We start from the raw sequence: 22,534 nt of genomic DNA, 5'->3' as shown, positions 1-22,534 counted from the left end.
AGTTGGATTTTATACCCTGCTTTTCTCAACCAGAAAGTCTCAAAGCGGCTTACAAAAACACTTCCCTTCCTCTCCCCACAACAGACACCCTGTGCGGTAGGTGGGGTTGACAGCCCTGATATTACTGCTCTGTGAGAACAGCACTATCAAGGCTGAGACAGGCCCAAAGTCACCCAGCTGGCTGCATGTGGAGGCAGAGTGGGGAATCAAACCCGGCTCATCAGATTAGAAGCGGAAACTCCAAACTGGCTTAACTCTCAACACCTGTGAAACTGACTACACTTTTCCTTGCTTAGGTTGATGTTTGAAGTCCTTAGAGAGCCTTCCTGCAGTTTGGTGGACATGGTAAGATTAAGCTATTAACATTTTTGTATTTAGTCCTCTGTATTTCAAGATGATTGTATGGCTCTTTGTTTCTGTTTTCTTTATCTTATAGATAGATAATTTTTAGTTCTCTAGATGAAGTTCAACGAAAACAAGTTTATTTACTAGAAATTGTTTGAGGACATAAGGAGGATTCATTCCCTCGATGACAACATGTTTTCTTTGCCCTGAAGCAGAAACTATTTGATTATATGAGTAAAATTTCTTTTTTTTGCCTCACAAGGACTCATCTTTTTTTTTTTGCTCAGTCCACAGGAGGTGGCTGGAGCACTCCCAGAATTACAATTGGTTTCCGGGTTATAGAGACCAGTTCCTCCCAGAGAAAATGGTTACCTCATAGGACACCCTATAGAACAAAGGACACCATATTAGAACAAAGGCTGTCTGGGAATCACTACAAAACATGTGTCACCAATTTACTATTCATTTGCTGTTTCCAATTTACTAATCTTTTGCTGTTTTAAGAGCAGGATTTTGGCTGTCCAAATTATACAGAACTCCCCCTTCCTCGGGGAATCATCTTCATACCCTTTGTGGGGTCTGAGGCTGTTTGATAAGTTTGGCCTCAAACAAGAAGATGATGTTCCTTCCCTAATTTCCTGTATGAAATATTCAAAACAAATCTTTTACAAACAAATAGCATAATGAAATGCACCTGAAATATCTGTCCAATGCACTGATTTTATTGTGTTAACACAAAAACGTTCTAGCATCATGGCCTCTTTTAATCATTGCCTTCCTTTCCTCTCCTGTGAGACAGAACTGCTCCATGAGAATAGATTCTAACAGGCCCAAGATCAGCCAGCTGGCTGCATGTGGTGGAGCAGGGAATCAAACCTGGCTCTCCAATTTAGAAGCTACTGCGCTTAACCACTACACCAAACTGCTAACCCCCCATCCTGCCATTTCTCTCCTACCACCCACATGTCAGTAGGAAGGGATGGCAGGAGGCAGGCCTGGTTATCATGCATGCTAACGTTGCCAACTCCAAATTGGGAAATTCCTGGAGATTTGAGGGTGAATCCTGGGGACAGGAACTCTGGGGAAGGCAGGGTATGAATGCCAGAGAGTCAAAATCAACTTTTTAATCCAGGGGCGAATAATCTCTGTCATCTGGAGATCAGTTGTAATGCTGAATTTCAGCCCCCCCCCCCCGCCTGGAGGTTGTCAACCCTAACAAATGCACAAGACTAAAAAATATAGATGCACGTGAATACAATGACATGCAGAGGCATGTCCATAGTCCTTAAAGGCAGCGGACTCTAATCTCAAGAACTGGGTTTGATTCTCCACTCCTCTGCATGCAGCCAGCTGGGTGACCTTGGGCCAGTCATTCACTCTTAGGGCTGTTCTCACACAGCAGTTCTCTCAGAGCTTTCTTAGCCTCACCCACCTCACAGGATGTCTGTTGTGGGGAGAGGAAGGGAAGTGTTTTTGTAAGCCATTTTGGGACTCCTTTGGGTAGTGACAAGTGGGGTATAAAAAACCCAGCTCTTCTTCTCTTGCATAAAGACAATGAAAAAGAATGACAATGATCATTGAGCTTAGCCAGGTCAGAATGTTTGCATGTTATGGGTTTATCCAACGTGATCCTGCATTTCATTCAAAAGCGACCCCCCACCCACCCCGAAGCTGCTCACAGCAATTACAAAGTCGAATTGTATACAAAAATCAAAAAGACTTATGCCCTGTCTTCAGGCTATCAAACAACAATATAAAGAAAGGAGTATTAAGGGGGAAGGTGGAGGAGGAAGGACAAGCCTGATAACAGAGAGGAACAGAGAGGTGTGCTGTTTACATGCATTTCAGATGCACTTACTGGAATGCTAGTGGTGCATGATAAAAGAGTTTGAAATTTCAAACCCAGCCATGTAAAAAGTCATGCAAAGCCACTGGTCTGCTGTGCAGCTCATCCTGTATTTATTAAAGGAAGCTGGCCCTGAATTTCAGACAACCCTCTTAAAAATGACACACGCACACAAATTGGACATAACGTTTTAACCTGTAAGCTAGATGTAAGATGACCTTCTTTCTTTTTTTTTAATAGCATACCTGTGGAATAAAACCTGGCCTTGCATTTGAGTACAATACAGTCCATGCTTGCAACCAGAGCACAGCCATAAAACTTGAAAGCTAGGGCCGAAAAAGCAGTCGAGTAGCAATCCTTCTCTTGCCAGGTTGGCGAGCAACGGGAGGAGGGTTGCTGAGAAAGTCTCCCCTACGTCTGTGCTAAAAACTCCCCAGGATGCTATTAGTAACCAGTAATGCAACAAGAAAATCACCCCCCCCCCTTCTTGCTTCTCCGCATCACCTTCTCTGTTTCCCAGCCCTCCCCGCATTGTTCTCCCTGCAATTCTGGTCCTCGGCGTTCAGCCGCATTCTGGCATTTTCTGGCTTTCCCCCTCGCCGTGTGACTCTGCATCATACTCTGAAACGGCCCACGTTAAAAAAAGAAAAAGAAAAAAGAAAAGGGGGGGGGGAAAGCTTGCTTCTCTCTCTCTTCCTCCCCCCCTCCTTCCTTCCCTGCGCATCTGCTTCCCTCAGCATCCCCCTGTCCGACAGCTTGGAAATGGTTCAGTCCCACCTCGGCCAGACCGAGAGCTCTCGATGCTGCTAGAATGCAAGAGCATCAGCGCCGGCTGCAGAGGCTGAAGCGACAGCCCATTTGAAACAAAACAAATCCACCACCGAGCCCAATTCAAACCAGCTGCTTAGAGACCTGCCCGGGAGGGGGGGAAACACTCTCTTTGTCTCACTGTCTGTCTCCCCTCCGGAGAGGCACCAATATCCTGAGCAGAGAAGCCTCCATACACAGGAAAGGATGACCCAGGGAAAGGTAGGTGGAGACAACCCCCCCCCCAGGTGTGATGCAAGGTCATGTGTGCAGAGGTCTGGTGGATTGATGGGGTGGGGGAAGGAAAGGGTCGTGTTGAAGAGGGCCTTTCCAATAGCAAATCGCCCATCCGCCTGGTCTGCCTGTCAGATCTTTAACAAGGAGATGATGAAGGAATGATGGTTTTTGTGTCATCCTTCTTCAGAGGCTGCTCTGATGTCACAAATTCGTATTTGATCCCCTCTGCCTCCCAAGCAGGATCTGGGGCAGCCCTCTAGACTTCAAAAGTCCCCCTAGGACGCTGGAGGATCAGAAACCGTTACCCTCCTTCATCCCGGGGGGTTAACACCCTAGGAGATGCTGCTTCCATCTGCTCACCGTGGTTGCCCTTATCCTCAGTTGCCATGGGAACGTAGAACTAGGGCATACTTGTTTCGAAAGCCTCCCTGTTGTGGTCTTTTGAGCCTCTGCAGGGTTGAGGGCATTAGGTTGCTAAGTGGGACAGAACCAACACATTTGACGGTGGTGGCGTGGATTCTGCTAGCGACGGCTTGACGTTGTTTGTTCTGCGGCTGCGGATCCGGCCTGCGTGTGAGAGGAGTTACACAACTCAGGATGTGCTCGAGGAGCCAAGCATGACTGGAGGAGAGCGATGATGCCACGGGCTGTGTTTTGGCAGCCTGACAAACTGATGCGTAGTTGGAATGAATTTCATGCCGGGGGAGAAGCTGTCGGCTAGACCTGTGGTAGTCAACCTGTGGTCCTCCAGATGTCCATGGACTACAATCCCCATGAGCCCCTGCCAGCTAATGCTGGCAGGGGCTCTTGGGAATTGTAGTCCATGGACATCTGGAGGACCACAGGTTGACTACCCCTGAGCTAGACGGCCTTTCCGTGGCGAGCCATGATTTCTCAGTCTCCCCTCCCCACTTCTAGGTGCCTGGATGAGATCATTTCTTCCCAGGTGGCACCACATTGACGCAAAGCTGGAATTACTCTGGGCACCTCTGAGTCGGTCGGGTTCTTCAGAAAGGTTCCACTGATGGCTCGGAGGGTTCCGTTGAGTTATAATCTAGGCAGCTGTTGTTGGGAGCTTTTCCGGCCGGCTCCCAGTAAGCCCCTACCGGGTTGATGCAGTCCACAGGCTGGTTTGCAGCAGTTTTATGTAGCTGCTGACTGTTCAGGATTCAAGCCAGCTTGAACATTGGGCTGCGACTCTGTAGGTCAGTGGGATATAAATCTTCCCTGATGCAGGACCTCAATGTGAATAATTTGTTTATGACTGAAATGCCAAGTGATTCGCAAGGTGGCCAGCCTCCAGGTGGGGCCTGGAGAGCTCCCAAAATTACAACTGAGTCCCAGGCTGCTTTGGAGGGTAGACTCTGTGGCTACACCCACTAAGGACCCTGCCCTCCCCAGGATACACCCACAAAATGTCCAGGAAGTTCCTGACCCAGAATTGGCAACCCTGATTCAGAATATCTATAGAAGGTTTTTTTTTTAATTGCTTTGTGGTTGCAAAATTGGAGACCCGTAAGAAATCTCTTCCCCCACTATTTTCTCTTTCACTTCCCTGAAATCCCCTATAAAGCCTCTCTCTTTCCCCTACGTCCTTCTCTCCTGCCCAGTCCTTGGTTCCTCCTCATCCTCTCGATCCCTGGTAGCATGTTCCTGGGAAGACTATGTGCAGTGCTGGCTGCCAGGCCCAGCCCAGTGGCAGAATTGCTGACTCTGGCTTGGGAAAGTCATAACTAACTGGGAATGGAGCTTGGAGAGAGCTTCTTGTGGAAGATAAGCTTCTAGGGCAGTGGTCCCCAACCTTTTTATCACTGGGGACCGGTCAACACTTGACAATTGTACTGAGGCCCGGATGGGGGGTAGTCTTTTGCTGAGGGATGTCGCTGCAGCCTGAGTCCCTGCTCCACTTGCTTTCCCACCATCTGCTGGGGGGCGTTGCCTGCAGCAGCTGCGCAGTGCCACGCTGAGGGGGAGCCCCAGCCATGATGGCCGCCAGAGAGCACCAAAGGTGATCCGGTTGCAGAGTGGCAGGGCAGCCCCCCAGGCAGCAGCCAGAAAGGAGGACAAAGAGGAGTCCCGGACCGGTACCAACTGATCTGTGGACCGGCACCTGTCCCTGGACCGGGGGTTGGGGACCACTGTTCTAGGGAAAAGGGGAAGGTGGTTCTCCAGATGCTCTCCAGATATCTGTGAACTACAGTTCCCATGAGCCACTACCAGGACATGCTGGCAGGGAGTCAAGAGAATTGTAGTCCATGGACATCTGGGGAACCACAGTCTGGCCACCCTATAGGGTCATGGAGTCTAGCAACTTTCAAAGCAATTGCTTCTATTGGTATTTTTTTTAAGGGTGCGGGGGGGGGGGGGGTTAACAGGCTCTGCTTCTCTTGTTTTTTTTGGGGAGGGGGTTAACCCCTCCTCCCAATATTAAAAAAAATGATTCCAAAAGGTTGGATTTTGCTTAGAGTCTACAGACTGAATCTGTTCAGGCAAAGGTCAACGAACCATAATACTAGGACCCAGGAGATCAGTCTTGGGGGAGAGGTAGGCAAGATTTTGGGCCCACATGTGGGGGTGGGGGTGTGACACAGTACTTACCTATGCAGATGTGGGTGAGCCAGCAAACAAAATGGGGGTGGAGAGAAGGGTTGTACTTGGATGCACGCTTGGAATGAGCGGCCAGACTCTCAGGGGCTCACTTTGCATTCAGTTGTCATTGTGAAGGTGACGATCGGCGAATACAAGACCGGTTGGCTTCTCCTGCACTGCTGTGCTAGCTGGGCCTTGGTTGCTTGGGCAAAGATCTGGCCTTGGTGCCAAACAAATTAGACTATTGTGAAGTTTTCAGCCTGTGTGCCAGGGCAGGGGATAGCCTTCCCTTGGTCTAGGAGGACATGTGCAATTGAAGAATTGTCTTTTATACCTGAGTTCAAAGCGGCTTACAATCGCCTTCCCTCCCTCTCCCCATAACAGACACCCTGTGAAGGAGGTGGAGCTGAGAGAGCTCTAACTGTGCTGCTCAGGGTCACCCAGCTGGCTGTATGTGGATGAGTGGGGAATCAAGCCAGGTTCTCCAGATTAGAGTCCACTCCACTTTAGCCACTATATCACATTTTCCTATGCTGCTCTTTAACCCACACCCTGGGTTTCCTTGGTGGGAAGTACTGACCAGGGCCAACCCTGAGCTATAAGCTGCAGCTAGGCCTGAGCTATTTAGGTGGCTGTAATGTATTCTGCTCGCTATAAATGTACAGAATTTGCATGCTGCTGGTTGAGGTTTATTTGTATTTGAGAAAAACTGCATTGAGACCCAAAAATAATTAGTTTGCAGGCAAAATGTGCCAGACATTCTTGCAACATTTTTTCCTTGGTCTGCTGTAGAGGCCAGGAAGGGTACTGGCATGGGCCCCCTGCTAGTTTAGCGATGAGTTAATTGCCCAAGATGTGCTGCCACTTTCACAGGGCCTGAAAATCCTAAAATTGTCAGGCATCATGTTTAGGGTTGCCAGCTCTGGATGGGGAACCATCTGAAGATTTTAGTAATGGGAGCTGGAGAATTTGGGGAGGGGAATGACTTCCATGTAGGGATGTCAGACCTTCCAGTGGGGGTTGGGGGGCATCTGCTCCAAGGCCTCATCTTTCCACTGTCAATCAGCTGGCTGGCGGGGGGGGGGGCAGATTTACTGCAAAAAGGAACACCCAATGTTTCAGCAATGGACCTACATTACATCAACATGGCCTGGTAGTGATGTAGGGACCTTGGGGATTTAGGGGTGATGCTCTGGTGTTGGGGCAAAATCTCTATGGCAGAATTCTACCATAGAGGCTTTGCCCACAGAACAGTGTCACCTCGATTTCTTCAATGTGCTTACATCACTTCCAGGTCATGTTGAAAGACTCGTGGGCACATTGCTGAAACGCCCTGCTCTTGCTAAGCCATTCCCCATCCCCTGCTGGCTGCTAGAACGGACATAATATTAACAAAAACAAGAATAGTCTCTCCTTATATGGTCTTTCTTTTCTTGTTCTTTTATTTGTCGGGACTTCTATCAGAATGGCAAATTACACGTTTCTCCCCACACTTCTTAGAGCCGGTGGCTGTTTGTTTATTATTACCGGTTTAAAATAAGCTATTGGAGAGAGATCCATTATATTTGAAAATTGACTAATTGGAGGACTTCCCACTAAGGAAAGTTGATTTCCATTGAAAACAGACATTACCAGGATGCCATTCTGGTAGAAATCCCGACAAATAAAGGAAGAAGAAAAGAAAGAACGTATAAGGAGAGATTATTCTTGTTTTGGATAGTATTAAGTTTATTGTATTGCCTTTGGGTAGGTCTCTTTTGCTGAGATTGTATTCACTTTGCATCCGTCCTATTTATTCAGTCGGATATAATGCCACAGAATCCACTGTCCTAAGCTGCCATTTTCTCCAGGGGAACTGATCTGTGTCGCCTGAAGATGAGTTCTCATCCCTGGAGGTTGGCAATCCTAACAGTGCATGAGAATTCTGTCCGTATGTCTTGCCTCTCTGTCATGAGGCCAAAAGGGGATGGCGGAAGATGCTTCGCCCATTGTCCTTCCTCTGCCGTACCACCCCCCCCCCCCTTCCCATGCAGCCTGCTGCTTCAGGCTGACCGTCCTTCTCTTCAGTGAGCTGCAGTGGACACCGGTCCTTTCCTCTCACCAGGACTGTGGAATGCAGGTGTTGGAAGGGACTTGGAAAGTGTTGTGAAATATCTTTTTAAGAGGCTAACCTGGAAGTCCTCTTTGTATGCAGGTTTTGTAAGATAATGCGAGGGAAACCTGTGTCGGTTTGCAGATGATAACCTGCAGCAGGCCAACAGAAACTTTTCAAACTAAGCTGGCCAGCCTCCAGGTGAGCAATTCACACCAAAACCTGAACAAAAGCAAAGTAGCAATCCTCAGTGAAGGACAAACTAGTTCACTGTTCCTTTTTCTGTTTTCCTCACCCCCCCTTCTTTTCTTTCGTTCTCTGCCAGAATGACCTCCGGATATAACAGCCATTTTCACTTGTACTTTTATCAGTGGCAAAGAGCACTTGTTCTCAAGTTTTATGTGTTCAAACGCTTCACTTTTCACTTGTATACAATCAGCATTCCTAAAATTCAAATGGTTTGGTTATATCCATCCACTGTTCCCTTGGGGCCTTTATGCATCCAAATAAGGGTTGCCATTATGAAGGCTTGGTCCCCTCAGGAAACAGTGGATAGAACTAAACCATTTGAATTTTAGGAATGCTTATTGTGTACAAGTAAAAAGCAGTGTTTGAACGCAAAGTCTTGAGGTATTGTTCTGGCAGAGAATGAAATAACCGGGGGGGGGGGAGGGAAAACAGGAAAACAAGAAAACAAACAAACTGTGAAACGGGTCGTCCTTCGCCGAGGATTGTTATTTTACCTTTGTTCAGGTTTTGGTATGAATTACTTGATCTTTACTGAACAGCTGCTTTTGGTTTGTAACCTCCAGGTGAGGCCTGGGGCTCTCCTAGAGTTTCAACTGATCTTCAGATTATAGGGATCAGTTCCCCTGGGGAAAATGGCTGCTTTTAAGGCTGGAGTCTATGTCATTATAGTATAATTATAGTATAATTACTTAATATAGTATAATTACTAAGGTCTTGCCTCTTATCCAAACTCCAACACCCTCAAGCTACACCCTAGTTCAAACAAGCCAGGGCAATTCTAGGTCTAGATCAGGGGTAGGCAAAATGTGGTTCTCCTGATGTCCACGGACTACAATTACCAGGAGCTTCTGCCAGCAGGGGCATCTGGAGAGTCACAAGTTGACCGCCCCTGTTCTAGATAAAAACACCTTGGTTAACAAATTGTCTGCCTCCCAACTGTTATTGCTCCGCTATACAATGGTGTGTGTGTTACTCAAAGAAGATCCACAGAGGGTCCCTTTAGCTGAAAGCCTCCAAAATCTTGCAGCTGGGATGGCATTTCTGTCCCCCTTCCATCCCATTCCATCCCATGGAGAATTTATGCACAGTGTGGTTGGGATCTTTCTAAATCTCGTTTTTCTCTTTTGCTCTACAGCTTTCTGTGAATAGCAAGCCTACAAACTCAGATGGGCAGCAGGGGAGTGAAGAAAAGAAGGATAATGCCACCGCCCCATCTGCACCTCCAAGTTATGAAGAGGCAACCTCAGGGGAAGGCCTGAAAGCTGGAGCATTCCCTCCCCCTATGAATGTCCCTCTCCACCCCAACTGGGCATATGTGGATCCTAGTGAGTGCAAAACTTCTTCTCTAAACTTCATGTCCAGTTGCAGGGAATGCTCATTATTCTGTTTGGCAAAATCTGGTTCCCTAGGTATGGAAGAAAGGTGACAGTGATGAATAAATCTACATTCCTTGAGTTATTTCTACATTTTCAACCACGTTGAGGTTGCTCACGCTAGGGCTGCTATTCCCCAGTTGAGGCCTGGGGATCCCCTCGTTTTGCATGTCTCTCTCTGGTTCAGGGTGTCAAGAAACTGGAGGAAATCTCCTCCTCGCCAAAAGAGGCTTGTTTTTGCCATGTACCCTTAATCTCTCAGTTCTACCTCAAAGTTACCTCTACAGGTATCTTGCATCCCTGAGCTCGCAACCCTACCTATTTACCTAAAAGGAATACTAGTTTTTTTCCCCCAAGCATGGTGCTGTGAATAAAAAGAGGATGCTCTAAATTTGCATACAAGTTATATAGATTTTCTGTACTCTTGACTACACTTTGATTTTCTTAGCAGCCAGTCCATAAGCATTGGCATCATATGGGTATAGTGCTTCTACACATGTGGCCTCCCTGTGCATTTTCATAGTTGTGGCTAGGGTTGCCGGCTCTGGGTTGGGAAATACCTGGAGTCTTTGGGGGTGGAGCCAGGAGTGGGCATGATTTAGGGCAGGGAGGGGCCTCAGAGTATAATGCTATGGAGTTCACCCTCCAAAGCAGCCAATTCCTCCAGGGGAACTGATTTCTTTAGTCCGGAGATGAGCTGTAATTCCAGGGGATCCCCTGGTCCCGCCGTAGGACTGACATCCCTAGTGGTGTCAGTTTATTTTCTTCTGCACGTGGTTTAAATAATCAGGATTTTCAAGGAAGGTCATTTGTGGTATCATCTGTGATGTCACAGCACTCCCCCCTTTTAAAAAGGCCCTAAAATACAAATCTATCAATCAATATAGTATAACAATAATTGTCATTAAAGATTCAGCTAGATGCCTACTTTTTAAAATGAAAGCTGAGACTCCAGAGAACGTTCTTAAACTATGATTTGAAACACTATATGGATACATTGATATTTCAGGGCCTTTAAAAAAAAAATCCAAACCAAAACAACTCACGTTCCGAGAAGTGGAGAGAGTGTGGTTTGATGATGACTGTCCAATTATTGAAAAGTGGGCTGGAGCTGAGTGGGAGTCGGTGGGACAAAGAAAATCAAGATAAACTCTACACACAAGGAAAAAAATGACTCGAAATCAGCTTCCCGGGAAAAGGTCGCTGTAAAAGTGGTTTCGAAAGCACCAGAAAAAACTGGGAGACAGGGCACAAAAATGCATGTGGAAAGGGGGCTACAAACCAAAGTAGTATGAAGCCAGAACCAATGGGAAAAAGCCCACCATGGTGTGCATTAAGAAAAGTCCTTTTGTCTATAACCTTTTTAAAAGGGAGATCATTCTACATTCTACAGGGGCATCTTGGTAAATTTACCATTCTGGTAAATATCGGTAAGGTAAAAGTAAATCTAAATATTTTAATTTGCTTTATATGATGTTCTAGGTGTATTTTTATATGGAAGAATGTTTCCTGGTCATAGCAAGTGGTTTGATAAGGATGCCCTGTATTGCCTAATTTGTATATCCATTTACCTGTTAGGAGATCACTTCTATCTTATTGCATATTATTGTTGTTGTTGTTGTTGTTTTAATTTATTATTCACCTCTCCCCAAAGGCTCGAGGCGAGTTACAACATCTAAAAAACCCAGTAGAAACCAATACAAAATAGACAATAAAACACACATATAAAAACCCATATTAAGAAAGATGTGGCAGAAAAAACACAGTTCCTTATCAAACCGATCCCTGAAAAACTCATTCTAGAGGGGAGAGAGACAGAGGGCGCTGTTTGTATTCGCTACTGCCACTCAGATTGCTCCTACGGGAGGGCCGCTGATCCTCCTTGCGGCCCGGCCTCAACCAACAACTTGGCGAAAGAGCTCCATTTTACACGGCCTGCGGAATGCTGGAAGCTCTCGCAGCTCCTCCGGGAGCTTATTCCACCCGGTTGGGTGGAATGAAAAGGCCAGGCGCACCTCTCCGGGGCTGGAAACGACCAATAGATTCGCACCATAGAGTTTAAAGCCCTGTGGGGGGCATAGGACAACAGCCGGTTCCTCAGATAAGCTGGGCCCAGACCACGTAAGGCCTCAAAGGCCAGAACCAAAACCTTGAACCGGATCCGGAAAATGCCTGAGAAGCAATGGAGCTATCTATGAGACACGTGGAAAATGATCTGTAATAATGTTGGGCTAATGATTGACTCCCCCCCCCCCCCCCCGCTCTGCTTGTTAGAAATGTTCAAAGTTAATTCTGGCGTTTTTCATCATTTACCTCAACCCTGTCCACAGATCAATTTGACACAATAATTGATAAAGTTTATTTTACATTCCATGGACTTTTAAAGTAACATTCCTTAAAACAGGATGCCACACTTGCAGAGTGATGTTGTCCTCTGAGACTTTCTCAATGGCTACCTTAGAAATAAATGTTTAAAAACCACAAATCAACTTCAATTTGTTAGTAAATTGTAATTTATAGTAAATGGATGGCCAGGTAAGTGCGGAAGAACACCAGAGTACGGCTGCTGGTTTCATTGCAAGGAAACCTGAAGAAATCAGATCTCACAGCTCTCTTAACAACCCGTGTATATAATTCATAAAGTTTCCACAAAGGTAGAAGCAAAAGATCACTTAACCACTCTGCGGAGCTAAAAGTTAGTGCTTTGCAGATATAAACTTCCACGCTCCTAACAGGGGTATGGTCCATAGTTGCTTGCCAACTCACAGACTCCTCCCTCCTCTCATATGGAAATTCCACCCTCCTTTCCTCCGTAGGGAACATTTTCTGAAGCAGCATTACATCTGCCGAAGTGTAAACACTGAAGTATAGTACTATGTTATGACTGGCTCCAGAAAGGATGGAGGAAATTGATCATCACGTGAGAAGGGAAAAGGGGAGAAGTGAGAGTTGACCGTTTCCACACAGGAATCTTTGTGCTGGGCTGCAGGCTGTATAGGGGAGCATTTAGCCTGGTACAGCTCATCTGCCCCTATTTGTGCTCCCACACGGAAGCCAGGGCAGTGAAGTTGCCAGTGCGAAAACGGTCTCATTGGGGCATTCCCAGTATCTTATCCATGGTTAAATGTGTGGGTATATTCTATGGGAAGAAGAACATTTTTTTGTAACCTGCTTTTCACCCCCTGATGGAATTCCAAAGGAGCTTACAAGCACATTTCCCTTCCTCTCCCCACAACGGACTCCCTGTGAGGTAGGTGGAGCTGAGAGAGCTTTAACAACTGCTCTGGGTGCATGGGGAAGAGTGGGGTCCATTCTGCACATCGTTAAAAGTGGCCATATGTTTGTTTTTGTCAAAATTGCTACTGAAAGTAGCAAAAAAAAGCTGTTCCGCACCACAGCGATTTTCGCAGAAGTTTGAACTCCCACTAGCGGTATTTACATTCCCCACAGGTTTCCGGTCTAGGTCGAATCGCCACAAAGGAGTTCCCTTTTTCGCGCTTCTGGCTTCCCATGGCTGTCAATCAAACAGAGCGGCCACCTTTTGCCGTTCCCCCCAAAGCCGTAAGCCTTTCGATTTTTTTTTTAAACCCCGAAAACCCCGTAGCAATGAATGTGTGTATATTCATTGCCGCAGACGTACCGGGTTTCCCTAACTTTTGTGAAAAAAAGTTTTTTTCCGAAAACATGTGCTCAGCCTGGTCACGCCCACAGATTACCTGCCTATATTTACCGCCACACACACCTGGTCAACCTCACTCTTTGTTCTCCTTGTCGCGTGGCTACTCCACAGCGCAACGTAACAATGGAGAAGATAATTCTTGTCTTGTTGGCTCAGATCCTAGCAATAGCTCATTGTGTCCGTGCCACTGTGTCGCGGATGAGGTCTACTTTTTGGGCATACAGAGAATGTCTGGACAGCAGCAGAAGGAGGGCAATCACCAGAAGGGCTGTAATGCAAAGGAAATCTCGAAGGGCACGCGTGGCGGGTAGGATCCGCTGTCAAGCCCTATCAGAGGTGCGGTTCCCGAGACAGTTCTGGATGGACGAGAGATCCACTGACTGGTGGGAAAATGTTGTAATTTCTCGCTGGGATGATGACCAATGGATTTCCAACTTCAGAATGTCGAGGGCAACTTTTTTTGAACTTGGGGAAGCTCTCCGTGGCCGCATGGAGTGGCGTGTAACCGGCATGTGGTGCCCCATTCCTGTTGAAAAAAGGATCGCAGCTGCGTTGTGGTACTTGGCCACCCCATAGTACTTCTGCACAGTAGCACAGCAATTTGGCGTAGGAGTGTCGACTGTCGGTGAGATCCTGCTGGAGGTCTGCTTCTCGATGGAGTCAGAACTGGACAGCAAAGTGGTGTGCCTCGGAGACCGACTTGGAGAGGTGGGTGCCGTTTAATACCCTTTACATTATGACTCCCTTAAAAAAAATTAATGACAGTACAGCAGTGATTACGCGTTTAACTCCACATTTGAATTCATCCCTGATGTCTCTTCTTTTCTTTTTGTTAACACAGAGCATGGATGGGTTTGGGAGACTTGGCTTCCCACATTGCTTCGCGGCCATGGATGGCACCCACATTCCAATCCGAGCACCTGAGGGCAGCATCAAGGAGTACTGGAACAGGAAGGACTTCTGTTCTGTTCCCCTCCAAGGAACCGTGGACTCCTCTGGAAGGTTCATAAATGCCGAGGTTGGGTGGAGTGGGAGGAGGCATGATGCCCTTGTGTTCCATGAGTCCAACCTCAGGGCGGCCATGGATGAAGGGGTCTTTGTTCCTGGCAACCCCACTGCCACCATAGAGTGGGTGTCTGTTCCAGCATTGATACTCGGAGATGGAGCCTATTATGACTCCCTATAAGCGGCCAAGGACAAATGCGCAGAGTTACTATAACCTCAGACACTCCCACACAAGGAATGTTGTGGAGCGTGCCTTTGGCCACTTGAAGGCTCAGTTTCGTTGTCTGATGTCGAGACTACATGTACATATAGACAATGTGACACCACTGATCATTGCTTGTGTTATCCTGCATAACATCCGTGAGGACAACGGACACCACATCCCCTTCCCCTTGGCTGGTCCGGAACCCGTGGTCCTGGAGGATGCAGCACCCATCCCCCAAGCCAGAAAAAAAAGGATTTATGCGGAGGGGTGCAGGGTCCGGGACGCCATCACCTGTTACCTTTCCAGGAACAGGAGAAGGTTTTGACAAATCTTATTTAATTATGTTAATTCTGTTTTCAATAAAGTTTGAGATTCTTCTGTCATTCATGTGTTCTAGTTATTGCCTTTTAAGTCAAGCAACATTTCCTAAAGCAAACCGAACAACTCTCTGGTTCAAAAGCACTTTTTAGCACCTAGTAGCTTCACTGTAGTTTCATCCCTCTGAAAATGACACTCCAGTTTCAGGAACGTTCAACAGGCAAGGGTGGGGAAAACAGCTATGCAGGAAGTTTAGGCAACACCTATACCAGTGGAGGACACAAGCACTTTGTGTTTATTATCCCCATGAGGCTAATTCCATTGGTGGAAAGCTATGATACATTTTAACTTTTAGAGGCGGGCAGTAGCAACGAATATTCGTTGACTGAACGTCATTCCTCAAAATGTCTCAGCCCAGAAAAGGCTCCTTTTGGCAGCACTCCGAGGCAGAGGCACTCTTGGAGCTGGTGCTCCACTCCAAGAGTGTCGGCCGCCTCATGGCCAGCACGCACTGCCACACCAAGGGGGCGTATCTGGTGCTGGCTAGAAAAATGAAAGACAGAGGGAACAGGGGGAACAGGAGGAGGAGGAGGAGGGCCCATCCACCTCTACCAGAGCCACATGTGAGAAGAATACTTCTTTTAACACAACCCTTGACTTTTAAGACTGGATGAGGAAGACCTTTCTAATCCTGCCTTTTCTATTTTACAGCAGAAGCAATGATGGCAAGGATTGAGGCGCTGGAGGCTGACGTGGAGAGGCACAGGCAGGAGTGTGAGTAGGAAAAGACTGGTGTGAGGTGGCGTACACTACAAATATCTGTTCAGAATGCAGCTAGATGTTATATCTGTGTTTTCCCACCATTCACAGGGCAGGCTACGGTGGCAGAGCTCCGGGGTGAATTAGACATCCAGAAGAAGCTCACGGCAGAACTCAGGGCTAAGCTGGATGGCCAGAAACAGCAGGCGGAGAAAGCATGTAAGTTCACTTGCACCCCCACTGTTGCATCCCACACTGTGGCTTACTGGCCTACGAATGTTCCCCACGTCTCAGTAATGAATGGGATCTTAACATGTGTGCCCTTTCCTCTCTAAACAGTGAGAAGCAAGGAGAAGAAGGATGCCATCTGGAGAAAGAGGACTTGGAGGACCATCACAAGAATGGATCGCCAGCTGCAAGAGCTGCGGGCAAAGAGGGAGGAGGGGGAAAGGGAAAGGCTGTTAAGGGGAAGGCGGGTGGCAAGGGGGAAAAAGGCAAAGGGAAGCACTTGAAACAAAAGGGTGCCGCGGGAGACACAGACCAAGGTGGGGCAGGGGAAGGGAGTAGTGGTTAAGAAATGTTTGTTAAGGTTTTTGGGAGAGGTCGGTGGGGATCCAGATTATTGAAACTTTGCAGTTTTAGGTTGGCTGGGGTTTGTGGGAGGGGGTTTAACACTGTTGTGCTTTAAACATTTAAATAAAATGTGTAACCTTCTTTGAAAAACAATAAAGTTTCCAGTGTCGATCTTTCAACACCCACCCCTTTTCTGTTTAGCCTTTCAAGGAGGCCCACCCCTCTCCACCACAACAAAACATGGGTGACCCATTAGCCAGAAAGATAGAGTGGGGCTAGCCTTATGTTAGACTAAGGGGCATAAGAAACAGGAGGCAAGTTTAAACCTTTATTTATAAAATAACACAAATTTAACACAGAACACAGAGAACAATACTCCCCCTCTTAGTTTAAAAAGATTTGTCAGCAGGCTTCACCGTCCTCTTTCCTAGAGCTGCCCTCCTCCTGGTTTGTGTAGCCGTGCCGTGTGAGGGAGTTGGTGGAGTCTGCTGTGTGTGTGTGTGTGTGGGGGGGGGTCAGGTTAACATTTATCTGTGGAGGGTTCGCACTCTCCCTGTCCTCTCTGGCCTCCATCACCACAACCGCCCTCTCCGCAAGTCCCCTTATAAGTCTCATTTCCTCAACACTCCCCCCGAGTGTTGCATTGGTCTCCATGAAGATCTCACGCTTGAGTCTCCCCTCCTGGAGCTCCATCTGTGTGTGCTCTCGTTCCCACCCCAGCATTGCCTCCCCAAAGGCTCTGGAACGCCTCGTGTCTTCTTCGGCTTGCTCTAGGACAGTGGTCGCCAACCTTTTTAGCACCGGGGACCACTCAACGCTTGACAATTTTACTGAGGCCCGGTGGAGGGGGATAGTTTACTCCTCTACTCTCAACCACTGCCCTAACGCTCTCTGATCGCTATGGTAAGGTTTAAGCATCCCTTCAAAATAAGATACAGACACGCCACAACAACGAACATAAGGAACATTTTATTTTCATGGAAATTTTAACTCATGACAATGACAAATCAATGGGGACCCTGAGCTTATTTCTCTGCAACAAGATAGTCCCATCTGGGAGTGATGGGAGACAATGACACCCAAAGTGTGTTGTAAAGGGCCGGGTGGGATGAAGTAAAGGGCTGGGGGGGGGAGAAGGGGTCCTTCACGGCCCACCTCCAATTAGTCGACGGACCACATGTGGTCCACGGCCCACAGGTTGGGGATCGCTACTCTAGGAGACGCTGGCCAACATTGGTCAAAACCGATACGCGCCTCTGTCTCCTGCAGTCTCCTCTGCAGACTGTGCTCCTCTTGGGACATCACGCATCGGGCTGGCCGCACCCACCTCTGCTTGCTCCTCTTCTGGAAGGACATCTGTGGAAAAAAAACAAAATGTGTTCTGCGAGTAAGTTCTCAAACAAAAAACCTTCCCACAATGCCTAGCAAACACATCTGAACTGGTTTTCAGGACTCATTGTCCTGTTGATCTAGCAATAAATGGACTGTTTTCAGTCCAATATGCTTAGCTGCTTGAATCTCTCTTGCCATGCGAGGCGTTGTGGATCTTTGTGCCCTGCGCTGTTCTTCCTGTGTGCCCGTGATATAGTCTGGATATGAAGAATAATGTTTTTTTTAAATACAGGGAAGTAAGTTGAGCTGCAAAACTCACCACCATCAAGATAGAGGTACCTTCTTCTTTGTCCTTGCCAAGTAATATCCTCCTGCACAAACAACAAAGCACACAGCAGTTCACACAGTCCCTTTCCCCACCTAAATTTGTGGGTGCACCAGAAACACTGTCCAGGTCTACACCAATGGCTGTTGACTCACATGAAGATGGTTCTGTAGCTGGGAACTGTGTTTCTGTGGAAAACAAGAGAAAATAGTAAAAAAAGAGTAAGCCCACAACCCACACAACACAGTAAGCATTCCAAGAAGCTGTACCAACGCAGATCTATAGGAAAAGCATCCCTGAGGAAATTTTAACTGGAACTTAGAAAATAGAAACGGTTAATAAAAGCACAGTAGTCTAGAGAAAGGTTGGCAAATTAAGCGTGGCAACGAATACACGTGAAAACGAATCCTAACTGTCAGCACACAAAGACTATACTTTTTGGCCATGATTCCTGAGAAAAGACCTTACCTGAGGCAAGGGGTGTCTGTGCCAAAATGTTTGTCTCCTCTCCTGGGATTATTGCCAGCAGGTCCAGCGTGACGAGGTCTGCTCCACGTGGATGTTTCTCAGGAGGAGGCCGAACAATCCTTCCTGTTGAGGTGCCCTCTCCTGGGTTGTCCTGCTGTGATGGTTCCTCTACCAGAGCAGCTGGCCGCTTGAGTACCTTGAGAATTCTTCCTGCTCTATTCAGCCTTCCATCTCTGTCACCCTCACCATAAATTTCACACTGCACCTCAAAATCGGGACAGGTTACTCGTGCATTTCCAAGTTTGCGGTTGTGAGCCACGCACCTCATGTACTCAGCCCGCATTGCTTTAGTTTTGGACCGGCACTCTAGGACAGTCCTCTGGTGGCCGAGGGCTCACATCCTCATGGCCACTTCTTCAAAAACCTCCCAGTTTCTGTGGGAGGATCTGAAGGCGTCCTGTATGCGTTCCTATGCAAAGATTGCCATCAAGTCGTGGATCTCCGCGTCCCTCCATGTAGGCCCTCTCCTGGTTCCCTGGATAGATGAGGACTGTGAAGCAGAATCCATCATGCGCTTACAAGTGGTTCTGCAAAATGGTGGTGCGACGTGGAGTGTGTCCCTGGTCATATACCTTCCTCCCACACAAGGAGAGATTGAAGGAATTCTCGCCTCCTGATTGGATGTAGTACAGTCAGGGATCCTTTGATTGGACAGCTGCAGTCACATGTTACTTTCAAAACTTCTTGCGTGGGAAAAGGTTCTTACCCTCGTAGCTAGCTTGCTGCTCAAAATGGTTGACTTAACGCATGCGCGTATGCGTTTACACATGAGAAAAGCAGTATGGACATGCACGCAACATTAAACAACGATGGCCACCAGTCCTCAATAGCATGCAGGTGGTCTATTCACAGCAAGCACAGAAACAGTACACTGAAGTGCCCTCACCATCTTCCCTTCCCCAAGCACACAAGTCAAAACAATTTTATCAGCTGCAATCAGCGATTATTCGTTAAGACGCTACTAAATAGTTTTTAAAAATATTTTCCGTGAACGGTGCCACTTCTAGGCAAAGTTCTAGGCGATGGTGACCGGGGTTCTAAGTTGTGTGCATATTTTGGCACTGTGACAGTGTGTATACTATTGTGCTCTTCGGATGCAATTGTTGAGCGGAATCGGACTAGGAAACCAGGCGCTTGCTCGCTTATTCGTTACTATTGGTGATCAAAATAAAAAAAAAATGGCAAACGGATCACTGGACGTTCGAGGCAGAGAGCAGAGGAGGAACATTCTTTCTACCGCTACATTGAGAACGCACATGGCTTTTTCACAAGTGTCGCAGGTTGTTCGCAAGAGTGTAGCGGTTTTCTCAGGGGGAATCCACTTTTCCCAATTTCCCAAAAAGCGCTACAACAAAGCGCTTTTTGTGGGAGTGTTGCAGATTGTGTGCGACGCCATGCGGAATGCCAAATTTGTAGCGTTTACCAAAGGTAAGAATTCTGCTACATTTAAGTCGTGCAGAATGGACCTGGGAATCACACCCAGTTCTCCAGAGTAGAGACCATCGCTCTTAACAACAACACCGTACTGGCAGAGAAAATGAGAATTTGCCTGCCAGCTGAACATTCTAGTGGTGCTCCCTCACAATGAGGTGACCGTCACAATCAGATGACTAAGGTACTGCAGGGGTGTCTATCCTTTCAGGATGACCGCTGCTCCCTTGGCCCACTTGTCCTTGCCACAGTCTTCAGAAGGCAGATGTATTCACTCTCGCTGCAAAGAGAAGGTGCTATTCCTTGGGAACTATCATAAAAGCAAATTATCCTCAGATTAATTTTAGCTTGATTGTTTTATTGAAAGGATGAGCATTCCGAAAACGAATTTAGGAGAAGGTAATCAAAGAGAAGGTGCCAAGGACAAGCTAGTGAAGACAACAGGATGTTGCTGGTGACAGAGGCAAGTTTTAGGTGCTGTTGTAGCTGTCAATGACGTAGCTACCTTGATGTAAACAATGAAGATCATACAACTGGTTGAATAGAAGTCTTGCAACATAATTGTTGGAACTCAAGCTATTAACAAATGCAGGGTTGGGATGACAACTCAGAGAAAAGGAAAGCGTAATGGCACCTCTGCCCCCAGTTTGGTGTATTTGGTGATCCGGACATCGCAGAAATTTGTAATTAGCATTTCTGGATAGACTTGACTTGAAATCTAAGCAGGGTCTGCTCTGGTTAAGATTTGACTAGAAGACCACCAAGGGATTCTAGGCTTGCTAAGCAGAGGAAGGCAATGGCAAACCACCTCTTAACATCTCATCCCTTGAAAACCCTTTGGGGTTACCACAAGTTGTATGTGACTTGACAGCAGTTTTCACAGTACTCAGAATGATAAGGTCATGAACATTCTGAAAATCCTGAAGTCAGGCCTTCATTTCTGTCCTTGTGGAATCATTCCTACTCGCCCAGGGTGGGTAACAAAAAGTCTCAACCAAAATATAATATACACAAGTTAAAACAGTCACATAGTAATAATAATTTTAGATTGCGAAATTTTAAAAGCTGGTTATTTACAATTAAAATCTGTATCCTGGGGGTGCTCTCTGTTGATTTCGGTTTTTTGATAGGTGGTTTCCAGTTCAAATTTTCAGGTCAGCAACCATTGATCTTATTCCCTGGTCTCACCCATAGGCCTGACAATGATGATTCACGTGCAAATTGTCATGTTGCTACAGTCACTGAGCGACAGAAACTCCAAGCACCACTATGTCTTCTTGCAAGGGACATTCTCTAGTGTATGGGCATGTGTGATTTGGGGTAGATCAAGAATTGTTTTGTGGTACACCTTGGCCTCAGTGTCTGCATATGCATTTATCTTGGGGGGACCCTCCTTGTAGCAGTTGGTCCAAGAACTGGACCAGGAAACAGCTCACATCCTCTTGGAGGAGAGAGTTCCCTAAATGTGGGAGTGTATGATTTGTGATGGCCCGAATCTCATTTCGGGGGGTTCAGAGCTTTTAAATTGTCCTCAATATTTGTCACTGTGTTTGTGAGATTTGCAAATAAGGGACTAGGAAATCTGAAAAGGAATCAGGACTTGGGAACCAACTTCAGCCTTGTTACTGTGTTGGTGTTTTAAATGTTACCTGTTTTTAACCTCTGAGACTCCCTCCCAGATTTCCAGAAATTTCCAATCTGGAGTTGGCAGCTGTAGAGCAGAGCCTACAGCTGCCAACAGAGTTTGGGGAGGCGTACTGTTAAAAGAAGCTGAATGCTCAAAGGTTTTAACTTATTGGTGAAGTTTTACCATCAGTTTTCCATTCCACCTCAGACTGCAAAATTTGGTTGTCTCTGCAGGCCTGAATACAAACTGCCATTCTGCTGAGGGAATCCGATGGATACCTCCATCAATGTTATGTGCTGTAAATGTCATACATGAGGTAGCCATGTTGGTCTGAATGAGCAGGCCAACTGCTTTTTGCGTCCAGAGACATTTCTAAAACCAACAAGTTTTATTCAGGGTATCAGCTCTTATGTTCATGCACTAAGGTGACCAGATTTGTAAAGCGGGACACCATTGACTGGGGGGGGGGAGGGTCTGGATTAAAATGTGGTCTATATGGAGCAACACAAATTTTCATAGAATGCATAGAATGCAAAAATAGTATTGTAATATATATATTTTTAATTTCAACATAAGTACAATTTACTAGTTAGTATATAAAGCTTAATAAAGTCATTAAACACAAGGACCAAACTGGAATAACAAGCTTCGTTTCTATGGTCACCATTTGTTTGGGTTTAATTCCAGGGGGAAACATAATGAAGGAAATAAATACATCAAAATTGGATATTGATGGGCAAGTGTATCCTTCTTAACTGTGGAAAGCTGAAAATAATTGACGGAGATGCAGCTATCACACTGCCTCCATCTGCTCTCAAGTGTGTGGAGGAATCCTCATAGCTTTCTCCTACTTGACAGTCTCCGGTGGGAATTACAGCTCCTCTCCACACAGAGTACAGTTCCTGTGGAGAAAATGGCTGCTTTGGAGACATGCCTCTATAACACTATATCCCATTGACGTCCCCTTCCCTCCCCAGGCTCCATCCCTGAATCTCCAGGAGGTTCCCAGCTGAGATCTGGCAACTCTGTCATATATAAATGTAGTGTGTAATTTATTTCTGTTTAGAAAATTTAATTTATTGATGTTTTGAGGTTATTTTTAAAATCCATGTCATCAATCCGTATTTGGAAAAGGGGAATGTGCAATTATTGAACAGGACCATTCTCCCTCACATTGAGCTAGGCATTTCATAATGCTTATCCATGTACAAAGC

General features: G+C 46.6%; 1 protein-coding gene across 3 annotated transcripts in view; it reads left to right on the top strand.

Moving 5' to 3' along the window:
- Positions 1 to 202: 202 nt before the first annotated feature.
- FAIM2 (Fas apoptotic inhibitory molecule 2) overlaps positions 203 to 22,534 on the top strand; it is a 62,325-nt gene continuing 39,993 nt past the window's right edge. Inside the window, exons 1-2 of one of the 3 annotated variants that reach the window (XM_077328900.1) lie at positions 203 to 345; positions 9,301 to 9,490. In XM_077328900.1, the coding sequence (XP_077185015.1) occupies positions 301 to 345; positions 9,301 to 9,490 (235 nt within the window). In that variant the 5' untranslated portion in view covers positions 203 to 300. Of the gene's footprint in view, positions 346 to 2,958; positions 3,221 to 9,300; positions 9,491 to 19,866; positions 19,987 to 22,534 lie in introns of those variants that run through there. The other 2 variants (XM_077328901.1, XM_077328902.1) reach the window with 2 other exon arrangements.

The sequence above is a fragment of the Paroedura picta genome, chromosome 3 (assembly GCF_049243985.1).
Source record: "Paroedura picta isolate Pp20150507F chromosome 3, Ppicta_v3.0, whole genome shotgun sequence".
Lineage (NCBI taxonomy): Eukaryota > Metazoa > Chordata > Lepidosauria > Squamata > Gekkonidae > Paroedura > Paroedura picta.
This window is presented reverse-complemented; position numbering and strand designations above follow the sequence as displayed.